The sequence below is a fragment of the Poeciliopsis prolifica genome, unplaced genomic scaffold (assembly GCF_027474105.1).
Source record: "Poeciliopsis prolifica strain line A6 unplaced genomic scaffold, Auburn_PproV2 SCAFFOLD105, whole genome shotgun sequence".
In the NCBI taxonomy this organism is placed as follows: domain Eukaryota; kingdom Metazoa; phylum Chordata; class Actinopteri; order Cyprinodontiformes; family Poeciliidae; genus Poeciliopsis; species Poeciliopsis prolifica.
In genome coordinates, this window is record NW_026562480.1 from 500,001 (window position 1) to 524,460 (window position 24,460).

The 24,460-nt window shown below is 34.7% G+C and overlaps 2 protein-coding genes across 3 annotated transcripts in view; one reads left to right on the forward strand and one right to left on the reverse strand.

Annotated features, from left to right (window-relative positions):
- The window catches only part of rnf5 (ring finger protein 5), a 10,659-nt gene extending 10,133 nt beyond the window's left edge, over nt 1-526 (forward strand). Inside the window, exon 6 of the mRNA XM_055023661.1 lies at nt 1-526. This exon is cut by the window's left edge and continues 2,221 nt beyond it. The gene's annotated coding sequence lies outside the window, so the exon portion shown is untranslated.
- A 539-nt stretch (nt 527-1,065) lies between these two features.
- On the reverse strand, nt 1,066-24,152 carry slc44a4 (solute carrier family 44 member 4). Of its 2 annotated transcripts, none has more exons than XM_055023660.1 (22): nt 24,012-24,152; nt 12,857-12,905; nt 12,694-12,767; nt 11,571-11,649; nt 10,597-10,696; nt 10,384-10,515; nt 10,239-10,299; nt 9,520-9,640; nt 8,089-8,172; nt 7,411-7,523; nt 7,123-7,245; nt 6,648-6,747; nt 5,898-5,990; nt 5,046-5,148; nt 4,711-4,970; nt 3,532-3,626; nt 3,319-3,422; nt 3,165-3,238; nt 3,003-3,073; nt 2,560-2,654; nt 2,392-2,476; nt 1,066-1,561 (listed from the first exon to the last, which is right to left on the reverse strand). In XM_055023660.1, exons 1-22 carry the CDS (start codon nt 24,055-24,057, stop codon nt 1,461-1,463), a joined length of 2,163 nt encoding a protein of 720 aa, XP_054879635.1. In that variant the 5' UTR covers nt 24,058-24,152; the 3' UTR covers nt 1,066-1,460. The 2 variants fall into 2 exon arrangements, with proteins under 2 accessions (XP_054879635.1, XP_054879634.1); XM_055023659.1 differs by lacking the exon at nt 24,012-24,152 and adding an exon at nt 22,727-23,032 and having other exon boundaries at nt 1,067-1,561.
- Nucleotides 24,153-24,460: the final 308 nt, after the last annotated feature.

The following is a 24,460-nucleotide window of genomic DNA, read 5'->3' on the forward strand; positions in this document are numbered from 1 at the left end:
AGTGGAGCCTGTTCACCGTGTTGAGTCCAAATAAACTGGCCCAGCAGAGTTCCAGGACTCCTCAAACAAACGATTTTGCTAAAAAGTCTCTTGTAAAGTTTTGTCTTATTTCAAATGTACTAAGATATTTGGACTAGAAACTAGACAATATGGGTAAGGTTTTGTGTTTTTGCAGTGTAAATCTTTGTCTGACTTTAATTCAGCTCAAAAAAAGTCAGAGTTCTGAGTTTCAGTGCACTTAATAGTATTAGTATTGGACCCGCCGGTTAGGGGAACAAACTGGCCAACCTGAGGGTGAGACTCTGGTTGCAGTTTTCTAACCTGCTGGGTCTGGAGTTTGTTTAAACCATGAATCAAGTCTTCTACGTTCCCACCGGGGTCAGAAAAGACACTGAAGGTCATCTGAAGGACAGGCTGTTCTTGTCTTGCGTATTTGTCCGTCGGAGCGACTCTTTGTACTGATGGCTAACGGAGACTGTTGTGGAAAAACCAAATGTTCTTGGAGATTAAAGCTGATTGAAATGTTTGCTTTGTGTCTGATTTAAAAGAAAAACATCGCCTTTTCTACGGGAAACCGTTTTGTTTTCTATGAATACAATAATTTGAACTTTATTGAATATTCTGACGATTAATCGCATATAAAAAAAAAATTGACACAATTTGCAGAATTTTTATTTAACCACTCAACAATTTAATTATCTTTTAAAAATAAACATTTTATTGTATAAAATGTTTTATCACTTGTAGCAAAGAATAAATCTATAGCTGAAAAAGTACTTAATATGAAAAGCTAAGCCTTTTTATTTAGAGCTAATTGATTATTTTTCATATCAACCATAGCAAAAGATAATTAATGGCTTTTTAAAATTTTTATTTCTTTTTTGGGGAGATTTTATTGTAATCCACAGGGGAACCACTGGCTTATGTAATATTAACGGCTCAGGTCTTTGTGAGTAAAGTAACAGATTGATTTGGTCAAAGCTATTAAATGTAAAAACTTCCAAGATTGGAGGAAAGAAAAGGCTTCTTAAAAAATAGGCTGAAACATTATTTACAATTTTATTCTACAATTCTTATTACAATTGAACACATAAAATACAGTACAGTGTATAAAATCTTTTTTTAAATATTTAACATTTTTCTATCCCCTTTTCTATAAATAAAAATCACGTCAGTGGAGTTGATGTGATTTTAAATGTCATTAAAAGCTGTTTATCAAAGCAAACTGATGTAAAAACTCTGGAGCAGGTCATTTAAAGTAAAAGAAATGAGGAAATTAGAAACTATCTTCAGATGGAATAAAATACATAATTAAACAGGAAATATTAGGACTGCACAAACATGAAAAACTAATTAAAAAGGTGCAAAAAGCATTTTAACTTTGGTAAACGTATTTAGGAGGGGGAATAAAGCACAGCGGGCCAATTAAAGGGAGAAGAAGAAGAAGAGAGAAGTCTTCCTCATTTTGCCTGTTTGTTGGATTTGTTGAGGATCTTCATGAGTTTTCTGGACATAAAATACGGCTTCTGCAGGGATCCATCGTTACGCTCCATATCCTCCACTGTGAGAAACAACAGTCAAGTTTTAATCAGAGACTTCCAATAAACAGCGCCCTCTACTGGTAATGGAACACATCTATCTCAGTTTTCTAACCTCCTTTCCATGTAGGCCTTATTTATTACATTTGCAATTATTTTAAACATTTCATTGAATTAATTACTGCCCTGACTGCAGATACACTGCAAAAACAAAATCTTATCAAGTATTTCTAGAGCAAATATCTTACTATATCTGAAATAAAATCAAACTAACTTACAAGTACTTTTTCTGTAAGACATAGGAGCGTGTTTTGAGCTAATAATTAATATTAGTGAAAAAGTTCAAGTTGCACTGGCACAATATTTCACTTAGTGTGGCAACACATTTAACTTTTGCATAATATTAAGGAATTATTTACTGAAAACAAGATCCTATATCTTACAGAAAAGTTGCTCGTAAATAAAGTTTTGGCAGAAGTTTAATAAGATATTTGCACTAAAAAGTAGACCCAAAAGAATGGGTAAGATTTTATGTTTTTGCTGTGTGCAGGCAGGATTAAATGAAAAGTTATTTTCTTTTAGCTAACCTAGCTAACTAGGCTCAGTTAGCTGACCGAACTTAGCTTAACTCAACTTGTTTGGAGGACCAAATATTTTAATTTTTCCTCCTGTTTTTGATTTAGCTTCACAGATGAAATTTGCACATTATTATTATTATTAGGTTGGCTAATCTAGTTTAGCTAACCTAGGTCAGCTAACTTATCTGTCTAGGTTAGGTAATGTTAGCTAGCTATCTAGAGAGATATTTCTCTGTGGTAATAACTGATGACTGTAATGATTGACGTTTACTCACAGAAGCAGAGGAAGAGCGTGTCGACACACATGTTGTAGACGCTGAAGAAACCGTGAGCTATGAGGTAGCTGCCAAACACCACAGTCTGAAACAACATGAACAAACGTGGATCAATATAAAATACAGCTGGATGTGAAATGACAGACAATGGAGTGATTGTCAGCTCACAATGATTGGCATCCAGTAGTAGTTGAGAGTTTCAGAGCGAAATGTGTCGCCTGGGAGTTTAATCCGCCCAGAGAAGAAAAAGAACGACAAAACACCTGGAGAGAAAAATAAACAACACTTAAAAATGTTAGCTCTTACACAGTCGCATTATTTAGTTACTATGAACAGTTCTGTAAAATATAAGAGCTTCTTTTAAGTAAATAATTCCTGAACAACAATAAAAAGTATGAGCGCCATTCATTTCACTTATGGAAAAAATGTTATAAAAATAAAATCAATAATAAGGAATTATTTTCTAAAAACAAGCATCTATATCTTCCTTAAACGCTACCTGTAAGTCAGTTTTGCCTTATTTTAAGTAAATTAGGTGTTTAAATGTGAAACTAAACAAAACTACATGATAATGTTTTGTGTGTTTTTGAAAACAGGATCCATCTCCTCACCTACTCCTCCAACCACCAGCAGTTTTCCAAAGAACAGCAGAATGTCGGTCACTTTATCGAGCACCACCACCCTGTGAGGAGGAAACACAACCAGAACCGCGTCATGAACAGCTTCAGAGGATGGAAACCGTCTGACGATCTTATCGTGACCGCAGCACAAACCTTACGATGTTTCTCATGAGCAGACTGAAAGCGTTTTTCGCTGAGACGCAGAAGTTCTTCCCATAAATAGCAATCTGACAAGAAAAGACGAAATATTTAGGAAAAATGATAAGTTTGAATTGATTCAGGTTTTGGTGACGGATTGTTTTCTCACCATGATGTAGGCGTTCCTGTTAATGAACTTTATAAACTTCTCCAGACACCAGAAGCAGCATTTTAAGCAGCACAGTACAAAACGGGCACAAGGGTTTTGTGCCGCTGGAAACAAGACATCAAACTTTGAAAATCCATCTCATACACATCAAACTATTTCTTCACAGCAAATGTTGCTCATGTTAACATTTTAAATCAGCTGAAATGGACTTACATCTGGTCTTGTGGTCGATGTACTCCAGTATAATCCTCACAATTTGAACCACCGTCAGGATTAAAGAACCAAAGGCGAGAGAGCCAACATGGTACCTACAGTAAAGGTCAAACGTCACCAATCCCAGTTTAAATGAGAATAAAACCAGCAAGGAGACATGGTGACCACAGCAGGATACCAGTCAAGGTTTAGCACAATAAAACATTGCAAAATAAATCTAACAAATCATAGTGACCTATGATGTCTTGAGCAGGTTAAGATAGATTTATGGTCAACATATGTTTGTTAAATTTTTGACACCAAATTATTCTTAAATGATGAGATTTTAGTCTGCTCAGCTCTGCCTCCTTCCAGACTGAGCTGTCTTAAATAAGCTGCTTGTGGCCACGCCCCACAACATCATTTACACTCACAAATGAAAATGGCTGCAATCAGATGAGGAATTATATATCTTTGCATCTTTGAAAAGCATTGGTGGAGCCTCCCGCCCAAACAACCAGAATGCAGCAAGTTGTTCCTGGATGGTAAGTTGTCAACAACAAAACACTTGTCTTTTCCAGCAGCCATTGTACGACAGTAAAACCAGCTGACCAAACGTGTTGGTCAGCTGGCTGGGATCAGCTGGGCTTGCTGGGTAACAGCGCAGTGCTTCACTGTCAGATTGTTTAATTTATAACACAGGAAAAATGTCTTATTATAAGTAAAATAATATACCAGTGGAAGTATAACTTTTTTATAAATTAATATTAAGGATTTATTGATTTAAAACAAGCTGCGATGTCTTGATAAAAAATTACTTGCAAGTTATGTTTGTCTTATTTCAAGTGTTTTAAGAAATTAGACCAAAGATACTTGGTAAGACTTTGTGTTTTTGCACTGAAGGGAAAGTTTTCAGTTGTTTTTTTACTAGGTTCTTGGGACGCCCCGTACACCTTAGCGCTCTGAGTGGTGAGCCATGTTGCCAAATAAAAACAAAACAAAAAAGAACACCATTTCTGGGTTCACAGCTTATCATTTAAATAAATTGTGAAACCTGATTAAAACATCAGATGGAGCTTTAATGTTTATTTTACTTTATAGAAATAATAATTATTTACTGTCGCTAAACTATAAATTCAAGGATAATTTAGATTAGAGTTGCAAACATCTAAATAACTGGACTTGAACTCTTTACATTACCTGAGTGTTCGCAGAAAACTGGCGCCCACTGGAAACACGGGGATGTCTTCCGGCTTGTTGAAGGCCCAGTAGTAGGAGGCGAAGGCCCCGGCCAGCGTGCACTGGCCCAGAGCGATGACGAAGTTCACACACCAGAGGAAGGCGACCGCGTTGTAAATCTGCAGGTTGAACATGTTCTTCTGGAAGAGGCCTTCCTCGTTGTAGGTGATGAAGATGCAGCTGGCTGAAGGGCACTCTGGGTAATCTGATGAGTTGAAAGTCTGACAGCAAGCCAGAGAGAAGTTAGTGATGAAATTACCGTGCTGTACTGAAAACGTATGAGGTCACAGTTCAACCTGAGGGTTGCAGGTCTTGTTGCCATTGATGCTCCTACAGTCGCCGCTCGAGGAATTTAAAGGCACCACTTTGTAGACGGGCTCTCCTGACGTGGCCAAGTATCTGCAGATCCCAGTTCAGCCAAAACAAATACTGGAGCCGGGCAGTTACCAGTTACATTTACTGGAGTAACGTTTTTGAAAATGGTCCTTTAGAGATATTTTTATTAAGTGTACTTTTTAGTTTTTCTTGAGTAATTTTATAATGAAGTATCTCTACTCTTGCTTGAGTAAAATTTCTGGATTCTCGACTCACTGAATGAAAAACTAACATGTTTTAACCAAAAACAGACACAAAGTGAAGTTTTTTGTTAGTTTCATAAGTTTTATATTGAAAGAAACTCATTTGGAAAAAAATTATTTGACCTGATTTTGTTACTTATATGAATTATGGTAATTTCCATCCTTAAAATACCAACTTAACTTTATATTTTGTTGTCTAATTATGTCATTTTTAAATATTAAATTATTGATAATTTGAGTATTTGAGTCGACCTTTTACCAAATACTTTTTTTTACTATTACTTGTACAACTTTTGGATACTCTGCCCAAAAGTATCCAAGTATACAACAATTGTACTCAAGTAAAAGAAGAACTACTTCAACATATTTTTACTCAAGTGACAGTAAAAAGTAGCCGCCCAAGAAATTATTCAGGTACGAGTAAAAATATCAGACAGAACAAAGCATAAAGTAGAAGATTTGGTATTTTAAGGATAAAAATGAAAATAAATATTTAGGGTTGAAATGGCTCATTGTGATTAATAGATTATTTAGTAATCAATAGTTATCTTTGGTAAAGTTGAAGGATACAGAGCGGTGGCGCCCCAGTAGGAGACGCAGACCAGCAGCAGAACGAATGTGACCAGAGGGAACGCCAGCGAAGACATCATGTGACCGATGGCTCTGCAGGTTAGAATCAAAAACAACATGTTGAATCAAAGCAGCTCAATCAGAGGGTTCTGTTATGGGCAACATCAGCAACATCACTAATATTTATCAGTTTTAATTTCTGTTATGCTCTTGGCAGTTGGTGGTTACCACAGCAACCAGTAGCTCCTCCCCCTTTTTTTCTGTTGCCGTCGGTAACAGTGGTACGCATTAGGCTCAGCTCTGTTTTCTTTAAAATATTATTTTTTAACATATGTTTTAGACAAATTGAATTGCATACAGTTTCATGAGTGATTTTGAGTTTGTTTTTATCCGGTATTATTAATGTTTGATTTTAAAAATGCTAACTTCTGCCAGCTGTTGCTTTGTAGTTTATTTAGGGTTATTTATTACATTTTATTTCATGTATCAGGGCAGAAGCTGTTAACCATCGTGATTTCCTCCTTTGTTAGAGTCAATACACTAAAGCTTAATGTGTCCGTCGTGAGTATTGGCCCTGAGACGAACAGACGGGTTACAGATGGTCAATGGAAATGCAGCTAACGACAGTCACCCAGGGCAGCAATAGAAATGGGGCGCACAAGCACCAGGTAAAAAAATATAACTCCAGTTATACCTTAAACAGGTTTTTTACTGCTTCTTTTCCTGCTTTCCGGTTGTGATCCGACTCACCTGCTGGACTCCTGAATGAGAGCGATCGCTATCAGGATTCTGGTTCTGAGGAAGATGAGGGTGAGAAGGATGATGGCTTCCACCACACAGAGGATGATCACTGAGGGTCAGAGAAATTATCCACACCAGTCACTCACAACTGCTCATTCAACCAGTATTGTTAATAAAAATGTAGCTTTTGTCCCATAATCTGAAATCTGCATTTTGCATTAACTCAAGGAATCTCATTTTAAAAAAGAACAAACAGAAAACATCTTTAAGGAGATAAAATGTTTTTCACAACACTGCTGAAGAATTAAAGCATTTAAGAATTAAAGCAGATTACAACCGCAACTAACAATTATTGTCACTTTTCCATCAGTTTATTGATCTCATCGAGATCCTATTGACCCAAAAACCTCAATAATTTTCTTAAAAACTGAGAATTAACTGAAATCACAAATCACATTTGGATTGAAAACAAAACTAATCTTACGAATGGCCAGCCAGGTCTCCTGGACTTCCAGATAACTCTGAAAGTTTGTGGTGAATCCGACTTCAGTGATGGTTGCGGACTTTTGTTTGTAGATATCGTATTCCCAGTAGCAGTGCCAGATTCCTGTGTTGGAGAATTAGGGACTGATCAAAACCCCTTGAAACATCTTGAAATCAAAACAGCAATGAAAGAAAAAGAAAAACACTTTAAAAGTGTTGTTAGCCATTAGCTGGAGAACCAACAAATAAATAAATAGTGCTGTAAACATGAAAGCAGCTGAGTTTTTACCGTAAGCGCCAGATGCCAGGAGTCCGATGATGATCAGCCAGATCATCACTGGAGCGATGAACCTCAGCAACAGCAGGAACAGCAGACTGACCACCATGGCTATCCCCAAACCACTAAAACCAGTTAGACGGACAGGAGCAGCAGGAAGAAACCAGTTACCAAAAAACTTTCTTTGTACTAAACAGCTGCCTCAGCCTTAATTAATGTCAGATTACAGTCTATGATATATAGTGCGTAATAAAAAGTCGCATTTACCGACATAAGTAAGGGAAGATATTTCCAAATTAGTACAACAAACAAAATCCTGGAGGGACTTAAATTAAACAATTTTATTTAATTTTAAGAATTCACTTATATTTTAAGTTTGGTGAGCAGGTCTTATCAATACATTCTGGCAGAACTGGGCCTTTAGGAGCATTAATGATTTTGATTTGGCCCAAAACAGAGATGAGTTTAACACCCATGGATTAAAAACTCAAAAAAGGCAGACTGCAAAAATGGCTGGGTGTGTCAGGAAACAGCTGAGAAGTACAAAAATGTCACTTTAAAAGGGAACCTCTAATGCTAAACTTGCATCTATAAAGTGAAATTTCATTAGTCCATCATACAAAATCCACTGAAGCCTGTATTTATAAAGTGATAAAATGTGAAACTGGTGCAGCTCAGTTAAAAACTCACAGTAGAATCCACGGCCAGGCTGATGCAAAATCTTCAAAGATCCGGAGGCCAACGTTTTTCATATTGAAGCTGTTGATTATGCCTCTAATGAGGAGAAATTCAGAGATAAGTTACATTAGAGCTGCTCTCCTTTCAAACTCTGAATAAAACAAACAACAAGAACTAAAACAAGGACGACATGGCGGCATCCAGGAGAGCTACTGCTTCTGCAACTTTTGGATGCATCCCTCCTGCAACAAACCTCAATTATATGCAGAGTTCATTCACTTTCCCACAGTAAAATTCACAGTAAAACTCAAGAACCTTTCAAGCATTTTTAAGGGAGGTTTGGTTTTTAGAATTATATGAAGCTAAATTGGGATCATAAAGTTTACAATTTTGTTTTTAAACTGAAAAAAGGACATTTGAAACAAAACAAAAATAGATTTGTAAATAAGAAAAATAAACTGGAAAAAAATAAAACTAGAAAACAAGTAGTTTTACTTTTTTTTCAGTTTCAAATTCCTTTTCCATTTTCAAAACAGACATTTTTGAGCGGATTTTATGGCTACAACTCCATAGAACTCATCTGAGGCAAGTTTGCTAGTTTATTGTTGAAACTGAAAAAAATAAAGTTGAAACTTAAAAATAATTTTGAAATTGAAAAATATCTATAAACTGGAAAAAAAAGGAAACAGAATAAAGAAAAAACAGTTTGAGACAGAAAAAAAGTAAGTTTAGAAGTTTTTCTCAGTTTCAAAACCGACATTTCTGAACAAACGTCATGGCCCTGATTTAGCTCCATATAACTCACCTGAAACAAGTGTAGTCTTATTTAACTTCAGACAGAGAGAAAAAATGTGTTTGTGTGTTTTTATTAATTTCTGAAAACATCAGGTTTCAGATACATAAAGTTAATTTAGGCATTAAGTTTCATTTTATTCCCAAACTGTGCAGTTTGAAATTTGAGGACTTACAAGGACTGAATACAGAAATCAAGGATTTTCCAAACCTTCAACAGGCCTAGTTGACATTCAAGCATTTTCAAGGATTTCAACCTGCTTCTTGTTTACTAGGCCCTCTGCGTTTTGCATCTGAATTAGTAGCTCTCCAGGAATTAACATTTAACAAACTACAGAGCGATCATTACATTGGCCCATTTTTCCTCCACTACACCTTCAACAGACACAAAAAACAAGACAAACTCTAAATATTCTCCTTTAATTATCAGATTAAAGTAGTAGACTGAAACTAATAGGTTTTGTGAGGCGTTTAGAGGCCGGCGTGCGTCCCTGAAGCCACCGCCACCCAGCTGCTACACTAAAGCCGACGAAAACTCACAACCACTGACCGGGAGCTGGTGATGAAGAGTAGGGAGGAGGCAGAGAAAAGCTGCGGTTTATCATCTGTTGGTGCTGTAAACATTTTAACGGTTAGTGGTTTGTGTCTTACCCAGTGCCGTTCTTGATGAGGCTCGTCGTCTCGTTAATCGAAGCCGGCAAACCTGGGACATTGGAGAAAGAGCCTGGGATTGAGCCCAGTTTCTGGATGTCGGGGAAACATCGGCCCAACGCTAAAAAGAGGGGGAAAAAGAGAGAGAGATCACAAAATGAAAACAAAACTTCTCTTTTAATGTTCGTAAAAGTGGGAAGTATTTAAACAAGATGCAGTCATAACATTGTGAGAATAAAGTCGTAATATTGTCAGAATAACTTCAAACTCAAAGTAAACTTATAATTGTTATACAAAGAGCAATGTTGAGCATCTTGTGTCTAAACTTTATATTTATTTTACTAATAAGGAAACAAGAGCTGAAGTGTTCAATACAACTTTAGTCTGGTTAAATTAAACTTCATTCTTGTATTATTACTAAAATTACTTTATTCTGGTAATATTTTGACTTTATTCTCAAAAATATTACAATTCTGTTCTCGTAATTTTAGCTTTATTCTCGTATTACTGTGAATTTTTTGGGGTAATTTTTGTCTTTGTTCTTCTAATATTAAGACTTTGTTTTCATAATTTTGTAACTTCATTCATGTATGAGTTTATGCTCTTATAATTGTGGCTTTATTCACATAATTCTATGACTTTATTCTTGTAATTTTCTTCTTTTTTATCTTTCTTAGCCTGACATTAGCACTCATGAATAATCAAAGATGTTTCCTCACCTGCGGTTGTTGGTATGTGGAAGAAAGGACAGAGTTCTTTGCTCACAACGTCTGAAACAGTCTAGAAATAAGATCATTTATAATTTTAAATAAACTCTTATTCATATTTATGGTAAAACAGCAGCAACAAGAAGCTGTAGCTCACAAGATCGGTTTTTTTGAGGTCGAATGATGGAACGCATAAACTTTGAATAAAAACATCCTTTGGTAATTTTCCAGGCAAATATTCCAGAGGGTTGACAGCCCAGAAAGTTGAAGGACATTTTTCTACACAAATCTGTGGGTGAAAATGAAAACTTTGTGTTAATTAAAGTGAATTCAGACAGCTGTAGAGTAAACACAAAGCTGGTGTCTGCACCTGTGTGGTTGGGCACTGCAACCCGCTCAGAGTCTTCACCAGCGGGTTCGCAGATGAGGCACATTTCAGAATATCAAAGTAGAACAAGTGTGGTTTGTCTCTGGAGGAGGAAATCAGGTTTTATTAGAAGATTTAAAGCTGCCATACAGTAATCACACTCCTACATTGTTTTCACTTATTTTTGATTTACAAATTACAATAAAGTTTAATGTATTTTCTTTAACTCTAAAGCAACATGCCAATAGAAAGCATTCTACATGATATACAGTCAGAGGCTTTTTTAGATTTGTTGCAAGACTGTCTGCTACTGGAGCTCCTTCCAAATTTACATATTTGGTCACGTGTAATCCAGGCAGTAGAAGAAAGGATTATTGAATTTGAATAGAAATACTATAAACATTTAGCACTACAATTAAACTTTATAAATTAATTGAATAATGGCAATTTGATAATGTAAGTAAATACTTAGCGACAGAGTATTAGGGCCATTGTAAGACTTTGTTAGAACAAAGCAATAACATTATGAGAAGTCATATGGGAATAAAGTCGTAATATTTCAAGGCTAAATAATAAGAGAATAAACTTGTACTTAAAAAAATCAATACAAGAATAAAAATGTAATATAAGAATAAAGTCAAAATATTCTGACTTTTCCTCATAATTTTATGACTGTTTATTATTTTATTAGTGTGGCCCTAGTACTGTGTAGCTCTACATAAATCAGTTTTATCAAACTTTACTCAGTGAAAGGTGAAAGGTGTCACTGAGTATTACTGAAGAGATGTATGCAATTCTATTTTAGGTTTTTATTGGTGAGAAAATATTAAGTTCTACTTCACATCTCTGCATTGCTCTGGGTTGGTCTGTCACATAAAATCCCCATGAAACAGATTGCAGATTGTGTTTGTAATGTGATAAATTTGGGAATGCTGCTGCATTATTGCAAAAATATAATGAAAACCCTGAGGACCTACTTGTTGGGTCCAATGCCACAGAACCATCCGGTTGAATTCCTTGGAAAGAGGATATGTCTGGGATCTCCATATAACCAAGCTAAAAGAAAAAACAAGCAAACAATCCAATATCATTTTTTTTATTTAGCCTTTATTTACCAGGATTAAAACCCACTGGGATTGAAAACATATTTTTCAAAGGAGTCCTGGCAGAGAGGCACAAAAAAATAAAATAAAATGAAAATAAAAGTTTGTTTAAAAGCACATCTAAAATTATTATCCAAAATCGGAAAACTTCATGTGGCTGCAGCGTTTTTTTTTTTTAATTTCCCGAACCCAGCCACCAGGGGGCACTGCAGCTTGCACTTTCACGTTTTGATGAACCAGCTCCGTTTCCAGGTCACACATACAGTAAACAAAAACACAAGAGCCAGTTCCTACCTGAATTTATTAGCAATTCAAAATCTTATCCTAAATCAAACCTCTGCAATTTATTTGTTTTCAACATTTCCACAGATTTTTCCACCTTTAACAGATTTGTTAGATAAAGTAAAGCAAATCCACCTTCAGTGATTTTGAAAAGTTTCCAGTGGAAATGACGTTGTTGACACACATATTGTGGCAGCAGATAACCTGGTTAATCAGTCTGATGTGTTGACTCTAGATAGGATCCCTGAGTGGTGGAATGAGATAGAGGTCAAAGAAATAAAGACCTGCAGGCCGCACAACGATGGGAAGTTTCATTCACAGATCAGAGGGAAACGATTAAAACGCTTCAAAGAAATACAGAAACTCAGTTTCCCATCATGTCCAAAACATAAACTCCAACATCTGTGAGTAAAACAGATACAGATCAGCGTAGCTCGCTTTTATGATTTTTAAAAAACTATATTTACCCGTTTCCGTTCTGATAATTTTTGTTGTTTATTTAACCTCATTTCTGTGTTTAGTTTTAGTTTGTTCTCATTTCCTGTTAATGCGTTCAGATCTGGGTTCCTTTATTCGTCTTTTCCCTTCTGTTTATTCATATTAATCTGAATTAATATGAGTTACAACATTTAATTTTAAATTTGGATGTGAAAACTGCTCCACATGAACAGTGGAAGTTGTGCCAGAAACTTTTGGATCTTTTGGTTTCACTCACCCAGCATTCCTATGCCAACGTAGCCGAGGATGACGAGCATGAACAGAATACAGCAGATTATATCCGTGCATCCTCTGTGAAGAAAATGTATTAACAAAAAAAAGTCAGGAAGAATTTGAATATATCAGTGTAGAATAAAACAAAAAATATTTTAAAATTTCACCTTTTCTTTATGGGTCCATTAAAGTTTGGATCAAACTGGGCCGGTTCACCTGGGAGGAGAAAACAGTCATTAAACATTAATCAGCAGACTTCACTGTTTATAGTCATTATCAAGTAAACAGCTGCAATGGAGACGTCATGAACTTTTAATCACTGTAAAGAAACAAAAATGTTTATCAGTATCTACAAATATGAAAAAAAAAAAAAACTTCCTGTTGCATTTTAAAATAAAGTGTTTCCTTGAGTTTTCAGGGTTAATAAATTACTGTTGAACTGAGTAAGGAGAATGTTTTAAAGCATGACAGAATATATACGTCTATTTTTAACCAATCATACAGGTCAAGGTTAATGTGTCACTGCATAAATACAAAATGTACCAACTATTTTTAGTTCTTGTGCAAATGGAAAACTACTTGTTTCATTGGAAGATAAATTACCTTATTAACATGGGAAAAAAATGTCTTGTTATAAGTAAAATAATACTTCTCATTGATATTAAAGATTCATTTTATATCAATAAGCTCATAATTCTGGCTAAAGTTATTTTTAAGTTAGCACCCTTGAAATAAGACAAAACTAAGACATTTGTACCGGAAACTAAACCAAATATAATTATAATATTTTGTGTTTTTCCCGTTTCTAAGTTTATTTTTATTTATGCTCCTTTTTAGTAAAGATTTATTTTAGTTACATTCATATTTACTATTAAAAAAGAAAACATAAAATAAAAATTTACTCTCCAGAATCTGGACATACTTTTCAATATTTTCCTTTTCTGCATTTTGAAGCAAAGTGTCTTTTGGCTGCTGCATGCAATACAAAAAAAGCAACCAGAACATTAAATAAAGTGGGAGCCTACAAACCCATTATTTTCAAATGTACTGAAATTCTTGGATCTTGTAAAATAAAATTTTTTACAATTTATGTTAAAAATCAAGAAGCTATCAATTACTGTATGTGAAACTAGGAACAGAGGAACTATTTGCAGTCTGATCGCTCTGAGCTCAGTCCTGACATTAAAGTATGATTTCTGTTCCAAATTCACATTAAAAAAAATCACCTAATCAACTCTGAAGTCTACTAGACATATTTCAAATATAAAAAATACACAAAACATCCGCTTATCCAATGCCATATCACTTCATCATAATTATTTTTACATGTATTTTAAATGCAGAAAGATTTAAATGGTTCCATAAACTGACAATTTTTTTTTTAAATCTCAGTTCCTTTTAAGCTGCATTTAAGTCGTGGTACAAATAACTTGTTTTATCTTTTTATACATTGTTTGGTAAAGGTAATTTTATTTATATAGCACATTTTCAGCAACAAGGCAATACAAAGTGCTTAACAGGAGTAAAAAGAAAATACAAACAAAATAACAAACCAAAGGAAGAAAAAAAAAAACCTAAAGTTGAAAACCTAAAGTTGATCTAAAGTATGTAAACTAGACTCTCCTATTCAGGGTTGGTAGATGATAGTCATTATCTACCAAGTAAGTAATCTCTGGTCTAATCCCTGTTCTGGGTTGCAGTAAAAGGAGTCTCTCTGCAAAAATAATTTAAAAATTAATCTGCGAAGTTTAATATTGGCCTAAATAGTGAGAACTTTACATTTTCTAAAGAGAATAAGCTAAAGAATAACTAATAAACTAGAATAAAAATATAAATATGGAACTCTTAATTTATGGAAGTTTCAATAAGTTAAGCTGTATAAATATGGGATTTTTTTCACAAATTCAAGGCTAATGCTCATGTACACTTTTTCCTTCCACTCAATTTTTCAGCTCTTTGTACACACAGCTCTCTTTGGCAATGACCTTGTTCATGTTTTAACGACCTGAAAATGAGCCATCAGAGTTATGACAGTCCAGCCATAACTTTAAAACTTTAAAGGTTTTTTATTGACCTTACGCAACATTTAAACTGTAAAGGCTGAGTTTTCATTTACTGTAAACCACTATTATAACTTATAATTTAAGAGTTTTAGTGTTTGAACTGCATTTCAAAACAGAATTTCCTGTTTTATAATGAGATGTGCCATTAGAGAGTTTGTGAGGCGTCATGTTTGCTTCCTGGAATAAACAGAACAATGGCAGTGAATTTCATATTTCTGCTTTACAGGAGCAGAGCATTTTAAAGGGCGCTGCACTCACACAGGCTGAAGTTTAAATATCGTTTGTATCTGGGACATAGTTTCCAGATGAGTGAGAGTCACCAACATATTTTGGTTTTAACAGAATAATGAGAAAAGTTTATTTAAGGAAGCAGAGTTAGCTTCTCTCTCGCTCCTGACAGTTGGGTTGATGTGCCGGAAAAACCTGCTGAGTGAGTTTTTCCTCATATCAAATACAAGCAAGACTGGATAATCATCTCACAGCTAAACCAAACTCGCTGAACGTGTCTTTAGCAAAAATGTAAAAAGCAACAGGTGACTATTTCCTCTGATTCATGGAAACACAGGATGATGAAGTTGTTCTTCCAAAGGGAGCGGCGGTTCAGCGACGGCAGGCGTTTCTTTCTGCAGCTTGGCTATAATTACTTCCACTGGGACCGATTTGAATAGGAGTGAATGGAGACTGTGTCAACATTGTTCTCAGAAATGTGCCAGAGGCTTCCAGTAGGATGCAAATACTGAACCAGGATGCAGGAAGTTAAGAGCCAACCATGCAGGTGCAATCTGACAATGACTTAGATTCAACTTCTTAACATTTAACATGAAACAAATAGTTTTAAGGCTGATTGTTAGGGTCAAAATGTCACCACTGGGGAGAAGTCTCAAAAGACATTTGTTAAAATTTCCAGATGGAGTGATTCTTGGAAGAGACTTGATTATTTGCTTTGGAGCTGGGAATAAATTGGCTACTTATCCAGTCAGTTTTACCTCAGAAAATATTAAACTTTTGTAAACCAGAGATTTTTCTGATTTCTTTACTCAGTGACCAAACTAACGGCTACAAACATAGGCTAATAAAAAAAAAATTTTTCTTTATTTTCTACTTCAAAACAAACACAGTAGCAACATATAGTCCTGTCACAATATAGTCATTTTCAAGTGATATATTGATAATGGTGTAATAATGTAAGTTTGACATATCAAAGACTAATGAACTACAATTCAGTTTTGCAACTAACACAACCAATAACATATAACAGAAGCTATAAATAAAACGGATTAAGGATTTATAAAACCAAATATTGTGGGATTTTTTTTCAAAAATAATTAGGAGTCACTTTACGCCAGTTACAAAAAATAAAAATAGAAAAAATAAGCAAATCCAGTATGGAGATTTGCATGAAATCCACTTACTGGATAGTACAAAAACTAAAAAACAGAACTAATTTTACTAAAATATGATGCAATTTTATATCCAAGCCGGCCATATTGGATTGGAGATAAAGGTTGGTGATTTTCTGTGACTTCTTTCACATTCAACAGATTGTTCTTATGGCTGTCATACTGAGCTGACAGCCATTTTGGTAGGCATCAGTATCTAGCTGTCATGACAGTTGATATGACAACAATAAAAGAAAACCACAAGCTTAGAACTAATTCTCGCCTTATTCCAAACTAGTAATCTAGTAGTTGTACAGTAAATATTTGTCATATTTACTGTTGTACTTGCTGCCCAACCAGCTAAATTAGCTTAACTAATGTAGCTTTTATCTGCTGGCTAAGAGAGACATGTAGCCTACGTGTTTGCTATTATATGAACTTCCTCTGCCGGTCACAATAACCCCGTTACTAACATCAAACAATGATTTTATGCATTTATAGATTTTAGGCCTTGAAGCTCCTTCATGTTGCTCTTCATGTTCACTAAGTATTGACCTGTGTCATATCATGAGATCTGAGGCTGTTTGTCCACATCCGTCTCATACAGGTCGACCCAAAAGCAGCTATTTTGTTGATATATATTACTCTTGTACATTGGTCAAGAATGTGAATATACTTTCTTTTTGGTGCTGCGGCTCATCTGCGTTTGCCTACCAAGATGGAGCTTGCCTCTTATAAATGCATGATTATACAACCCATAAAATATTTTTATGAAGGACTGAAGAAAGATTTACAGTAAGATTTCACCATAAGGGACAAAAGTCTCAAAGATCAAAGTTTAAGTTCTATTATCGACTGTGGGACCACTGGTGACACTTTGGTTGATGTCAGTTGTACTGTTTGGTAAAAAGACATTTGGTAAATATGTTTGGTAAATATGTACAAATTGGTAATATTTTATTCACTTTAGAGATCAAAACTCAACCATGTTTCAGTCTCTGGATGATTTTAGATTTATTAATGTATGTTCTCTGAAATAATATAACTAAAATAAATGCAAGCTAATAATAACAATGGCAATTATTCTTATTCTTATAACAATGTACTTTAACACTAAAGCAACATGTCTGTTAATGAATCTGTATGATATTGTTTGGGAAAAAGATTTAATCAAAAGTGCAAAGTAGTTCTACTTTGACTACAAAATGTTATATGTATGGCGGCCATGTTGGATTTTGAGGTTGGGATTGAGAAACAGAATGCCACCTTTTATGGAGAATACTGTCAAATTTCTTAAGCTACAAACTTGGAAACTTTAAACTTCTGAATTAAAATTAAATTAATTATTTTTCAATGGATCAGGTGATCAAGAATGTTTTGCTTAGTGCGTAATGTTATCAGAATGACTAAAAAAAAGTATGGTTTTAAAACAGCCCCGATCAATGAAGAAAGTTAATTTTGATTAAAGTAGTACAAGTTTTGTTTTATTCTCTTAAGGTCTATAAAGAATATAAAGGAAGAAGTAAAAAAAAAAAGCCCAGAAACACTGTGACAAAACTAAGAGGATATAATTAAACATATAAACTTTTCCACTGACGTTGCTTTTCACACGGAGTTTTATATTTCAGTTCTGCAGACAGTGAGCCGTGTGTTTAGAGTAAACAATGACACTTACTCACCGTGTTCCTCTCCCACTTATATAAAAGATATTTAAGTTTTTTATGTCCTTGTAAAAACCAGGGAGAAAAGCTTTAAAACCTGTGGACTTTGGATCTCAAACAGACAAACTGCAGAGTATTTTTACAGTTTAAATCAGAGATCAGTGACCTTCACTGAGGAGGAAAGACTTGAGTTTCTAGTTACAGAAAAGCTAAATGTGTGTAATGAAATCAGCCTTATTTTGTGAAAATAAGGCTGATTTAAGGGCAGTAGAAAAAAAAGTTTATTGAACCAAGTTGATTTAAATATTGTCATAAAAGAAACAAATGTGAGATGAGTGTTACTTTACATTTAGTAAAAAAAAATTTTTACAGACAGAATAATAACTAGTCTTACATAACATCCATCATCCAACATGCTGGACGCTTAGAAGCAGCTTTAACATCGTTTTTATTGTCTTATTCTTCATAAAGGCTCAAGTCTGAGACTTTCTTTGTACATTTTGCCGCCAAATGTCATCAAGAATAAACTTAGATTATGAGCTTCCTCTTCACACATCCATCATGTTAGCAAAGTTGACTCGTTTTAAAAAAGTGGAGATTCGGACATGTTTCAGTTCTGTGTGGAGTAATTTGACCCACTCTGAGTCCAGACTTTGACTAGGCCAATTTTAATTTTGGTTTGTTTAAGCCATTCAGAAGTAGCTAAATTAATCATGACTCATCAATCAATGAAATAATGTACCACTGATTTAGTAATCAGTAATTTAGTAATTCTCAATTGGAGTACGCATATAAAAAAAAGCTGAACTGCTGAAAGAACACCACACTCAACAATAGCTAAGCCAAAAAAATGTACAAAAAATATATTTTACATTTAAAATAAAAAAATTGGGAAATATATTCTACAAAAATTTCTCAATTAGCACAGTTCCATCTTCAATTTTGTTTCAAAAATCTCCTAAAAAACATTTCCTGCTATCCAATTATTTATAGTTAATCAAAGAAAAAAAAATCAACTCTTATTATTTTCTTGTTTTTCTTAGAACATTTCTGAAATGAATCTTAAAATTTCAAGTTTTTTGGCTGAAACCTACAAATATTAATACATTTTAAAAATCTAAACTGGCCTTCATAAACCATTTTACTGGTCAGCACCTTTTTAGAGTCAAAATTTTAAATCTACAACAGCAGATATTTGGAGACCAAAATGCCGAGACTGGATCTCTCAAGTCATATTTTGGTAGAAAACTTCTCATTTCTGCACTAAAAATACTAATTTCTTAACAATACAATTTTAGAAATGTGTACCGTATTTTCCGAACTATAAGTCGAAGTTTTTTTCATAGTTTGGCCCGGGGTGCGACTTATACTCCGGAGCGACTTTTGTGTGGAAATTAACACATCATTCTATCATATCATATGTTATTTTAACACTAAACCGCAAGATGTCGTTCTAGGCCTGCGTTATTCTACCTTCGGAGTTAGCAGAGTTCTTTAAAAGCGACACCGAGGACGAACATTTCATTGCGTTTTGTGATTTGGAGAGACATGGATGGTTTGGTAAACTTGTTAGCATGTTATTCATGCTATAGTTATCTGAATAACTCTTAATATGTTATGTTAACAAACCCTGCACGTTCTCAGTTCGTTGTTTGTCATGCAACGTTAGCATACCGTACCATTATTCAGCCTGTTGTTGCCTCTATTCTATTTTTATTGCCTTTCAAAATGACATGTCTGTTCTTGGTGTTGGATTTTATCAAATAAATTTCCCTCAAAAATGCAACTTATACTCCGGTGCAACTTATAGTCCGGAAAATACGGTATACGTTTTGACCTCTTGGGTAAAATAAATAAAACTTAAAAACTTTAGGAACTGGCTGTCTGTGTTGTTTTGTGCTTCAGCTAGCTGTGAAAAAGTCAACAGATCCACCCTGCAGGTAAATATCCAGGTGTAATTAATGCATCTTTTAACACCTTATGAAAACAGGGAATACTCAGGTGGCACCTAAAATAACTTCAGCTCATCAAGCACATTTTGTATGTAGGTTTGGAAGCGCTCGGTGCATTAAATTTAGCATTAGCTGTGGCAGAAAGGAGCAAAGAAAATCTATTTTTATGTCTTAAAACACCGCTGGTACTTTAAGACGGCAAAGGATAAATTAGTTTAGTTATTTTCTGTCCTTTGGAGACATTTCCTGTTTAAATCCTGCATGGACAGGACAGTAAATAATCTAACTAGAAATTCTCCTGAAACAGCAAAAAAGTATGTTTTAATCGCAACATGGTTAACATAGCTAATGATTCAAGAAGTGTAAGCTTGAAACAGCATCTAATGAAAATTAAGATTTTAATGATTAAACTGGTTAAGCGGAAGGAAACCTGAAAAGACTTCCAGTTCTTCCACTTTGATTGATGTTTAGATATTTTGCAAGAAAAATGTCTAAATATTTCAATCTAAATCTGAAAAACAGAGATAGAAATAAAATAGATATGCAACGCTAATTTCTCTTCTGCAGGCTGAATAGATTTTTTCTTGAGAAGTTTTCCACCTATGTGGGCTGCTTTTGTTGCTTTTTAATTTATTTTAAAATGCAGATATATTTAAAGAATCAGTTTCCAGAGACGCCTGAGAGAACGCATCACTGGTCAGCTTAAAACATTTCTTCCTCCAGTAAATGTTTGATCCACCCTCTGTTGTCCTGTGAGTTTCAACAGAAGATCAAAGTGCAGAGAGACGCCTTAACTTTATACGTTTCCGTCTCATCCTTCCTGCAAACAGATGTCCAAAGGCTTCAGGGCTAAGTTACAAATGCTTTGTTGAGGTTTAAATAAGCTGGTTTGTGTTCTCTGAACTCTGATTGGTGAACAAAAGCAACACAGATGCACATCAATTCAAGCTGGATACATAAAATGTTTTTGAAAATTGAGCTTTCACTGCAAAAACACAAGATATTTTTGGTCTAGTTCAAGTGGAAATATCTTAATACACTTGAAATAAGACAAAAAAAAAAGTAATTTTTTTAATCTAAAAATAACTTTTCAATGAGATATCGGAGCTTGTTTTGAGTTGATAATTCCTTGATATTGTTGAAAAAGTTCTACTTACATCTGAAATAATCTCAATGAAATAAGACGTTTTAACTTTTACAATATAGGAAAAGGTACTACTTCCACTGGCAGATTGTCAACTACAACCATTTCATCAAGATTAAGGTTGAAATGGAAAAGGGGTTTTTTCCCAAGCATTTTTTCTTGAAATTTTTTTACACAAATCACAAAATATTTTCTAGCAAATTGTCAACTTTTCAAATTCAGTGATTTAAGTTTTTTTCTGGAAAAAAAACTAAAATTAGTCTCATAATTTCCTTTTTAGTAAAATTTCAACTTGCCATACTCAGAAATTTTCAGTTTTTTCCTAAAATAATCAAATTTATTTGTTTTTTTTTTTTTTAGAAAATTTTCAACTTTTCAATCTTAACAATTTACTGCTTTTTTGTTTGTTTGTTTTTACAGAAGATTTAAGATTAATCTAATAATTTTCATGTGCTTCTTTTCTTTAGCAATTTTTTCAAGGCGATTTGAGATCTTTTTTTTCATCTATAGACAAAATTGTGTCAATAGATTGATTTGGCACAACTGGATAAAAAGTCAAATTAAATATTTGTTTAGTATTATTGTGATCCACAGACTGTGACAAATTTCACTTTAAATTTTTCTCAAATTATTGTGACCTGGCTTTTGAATTTATAATCTACAGTGACTATTTTTGCTTTTAGTTTATTTAAAACATATAGTGTTTGTGTGTGTTTTTATGAACTCAAAAATGTGTTTATTATTTACTAAATAAATAAATCTTAATGTCACGTTTCACATTTCATCAACCATAAATCATCTCATCAGTACTCTTTAACTTGCCCGGTTGCACAATCTTGGAGTTTTTAAGAGGAGTTTGATTACGTAAATTACAGAAGTATACAATCATGTAATTTTCTATACAGTCCAGTAAACCACCAGTCTAGAAAGACACACCTACGGTATCTTGTAAAATCACATCCTGCTGAAAATTAGAAGAAAAAGAAAATCTGTTTTGGAGTAGAGAAGATAGCAACACATTAAATGTGAACACTAAATATGAAGGTGAGAATGCGTTCCTGTTAAAACTGCCTGCTTAGTTTTCTTTCCTCATCTCACCTTCTATCTTGGGCTTTTCCAACTAATCATTCTGTTCTTCTCGCTGGTTAAAAACAACAAGCAGCTACCAAATCTAATAAAGTGTCAGTATTTCACAGTGGTGGGATGTAACTGTACTTAAGTATATTTTTATGTATCTGTACTTCACTTAAGTAGATTTAATGGTGGGTACTTTCGACTTTTACATCAAGTATTTGTCCTTTCTGCGTCACTATATTTCTATTGACTCTTTGTAACTACGTCGCTGTATCACGCGAGGCGCCATGATGGCCTTCGGAAGTGAGGGATGGGAGTGTTGAACTGAGCGACTGAAATTGTTTTCCAAAATTATTTTTGTTAGTTTATTATTCGTGGTTTCTACTTGTTCGAGTCGAGCTAATTTGTCTGAACGTGACACATCTGGTTGGGCCTCACAGACGGCGGTATTTACAAAAGTTAGAAACAGCTAGCTTAGAAACCGACCTGTACCTCCTCCTTCCTGGCATGTTTATAAAATTACTGACTCCATCTGAATCCACACCACATTGTTTATATCTCTATGTCATAAATAGCGTTTCCCTTAGACCAGAGCGGCATTAAAAACTTACAAAAGATGAGAAGCTAACAGTTTTTTTCGTACATGCTAAGCTACATTGTTTCCATGGTTACTGGTGGTTAGACTTGTACTTCTCCATAATGCGATATTTGATATGATTCTAATAATATTTACTTATAAAGTACATTAACGTTAATCCCTTTACCTTGTAAAAAGTGTTCGCTGCAAATCCCCGATCACATCACGGGCTGACAGTCATTATATTAAGTTGCATTAACGGTCGCTATCCATCGCCGCCATCTTTCCTCATCAAAAGTCATACAATAAAATCACAAGTTTGGCTTCTATCCTTGTCTGTTTGGGCAGCCGACCACGCAGTCATCCTGTCCCCAGTTCTACTGCGAAACCAACTAAATAAAAGCAATATCAGGCTACCAGATGTGCGTTTTTGACAGGCTTTACAGATGCGCATTGGTTATTTCGACGTCCGCAATGGCGGAACGGGCAGAGTTGATCGAAGAGAATGACGTCACGCGCAAAGCGTCGAGTTACACTTTACGTTCCACGTCGCATTTTTGGTTTGTTTGTTGGTTTGAAAGTAATCAATGGCGAGAGGAGAACAGGTCCACTGCAGAGCGGGACAGTACCGTTAGACCCGCAAGGCGGACACGTCATACAAAATAGACCACAGCATATTTGCTTATTGTGAGGGAACGCAAAGGTTTTACATATTTTACGCAGGTATTAAACATAGTTTTAAATTAGATCCACATTTCTGCATTAAGTTTGTTGTGTAACTCTGTAATCTAATCAAATGTGTTTTTATCAGCGATAAACTAAACATCATTACAATTTGTGGGAAATTAATATGCATGATATTAATGCATAAAAACTCACTTAAAGAGACTTGTGAGCTGACTTACTGAAGTATATGAACTTTTCATCAATATTGAAATGTATTGAAAATGACGAAGGTATGCTAGAGTGACGCAGGTCATCCCTGAAAACACAAATTTAAATTTAAACTGTCACAGAGAGTAAACACATTAAAAATATGCTTTATTATCTGCAGTATTGTTCATTAAAATGGCGTGTTGCTGATTTATTAAAATAAAATACAATACGTTAACTTAATTATATTATATTAGCCATTAGGTAATATATTTAGTAAGTACTTTAAGTATTATTTTTTTAAAGTCAGTACTTTCTTACCTTTACACAAGTAAAAATGTTAATGTGGTACTTTTACTTTGACTAGACTAAAGTACATTTGTGTCTGTTTATTTGTACTTTTACTTAAGCACATTGTTGGAGTACTTTCTCCACCACTTGTGTTTCAATACAAAAAATAAAAACCTTACATCCAATTTAGTTTTCCGCGATGCAAATTAAAATACTATTACTTTCAATACACGCTCCGAGCCGTATGCAGTGCGAACCTGCCCTGAAAAGACGCAGTCCGGGGAAACTAACGGGCGATGCCGACTCACCGTAGCTGGAGTCCGAGCTCTCCTCCTCTTCTTGTTTTTTCCCCATGTTCCTCCGGTGCTCCCGTTCCGAACCAAACCTCCGAACCGGACCAAACGAGACGTTAAAACTGGACTGAAAGTGGCTCCGCTGCGTTCGAACAGACCATGGTAACTAAGTGAGGAAATCTTTTCCTTCCTGGCAGTTCTACCTACGCGGTGACGACACAGACGCACCTGCTGTGGGATGCGCACCTGAAGGCTCCGCCACAGATAGTCGATGGGGAGAGGCGTCACTCCTCCTCACATCAAGATTTGTCGTGTCCTCTTCTGTTTAATTTAATTAACAGAGTGAATTTAGTGACAGTGTTTGTGCTGTTAAAGTTATAAAGTTGTATTTGGAGGCTAATTAAACGCTGTTACCATGGAAACTGAATATGGATCAGAGAAGAGCCATTATTGACTATGAACTG

What these genes read in the sequence shown, in the direction of transcription:
- slc44a4 (XM_055023660.1), bottom strand. Translation starts at nt 24,057, where the DNA reads ATGGGGAAAAAACAAGAAGAGGAGGAGAGCTCGGACTCCAGCTACG. An exon ending in CGTTGGCATAGGAATGCTGG is followed by an intron (nt 11,650 to 12,693) that starts GTGAGTGAAACC and finishes TTTTTCTTTTAG; the next exon opens with CTTGGTTATATGGAGATCCC. An exon ending in CTCATTCAGGAGTCCAGCAG is followed by an intron (nt 5,991 to 6,647) that starts GTGAGTCGGATC and finishes TCTAACCTGCAG; the next exon opens with AGCCATCGGTCACATGATGT.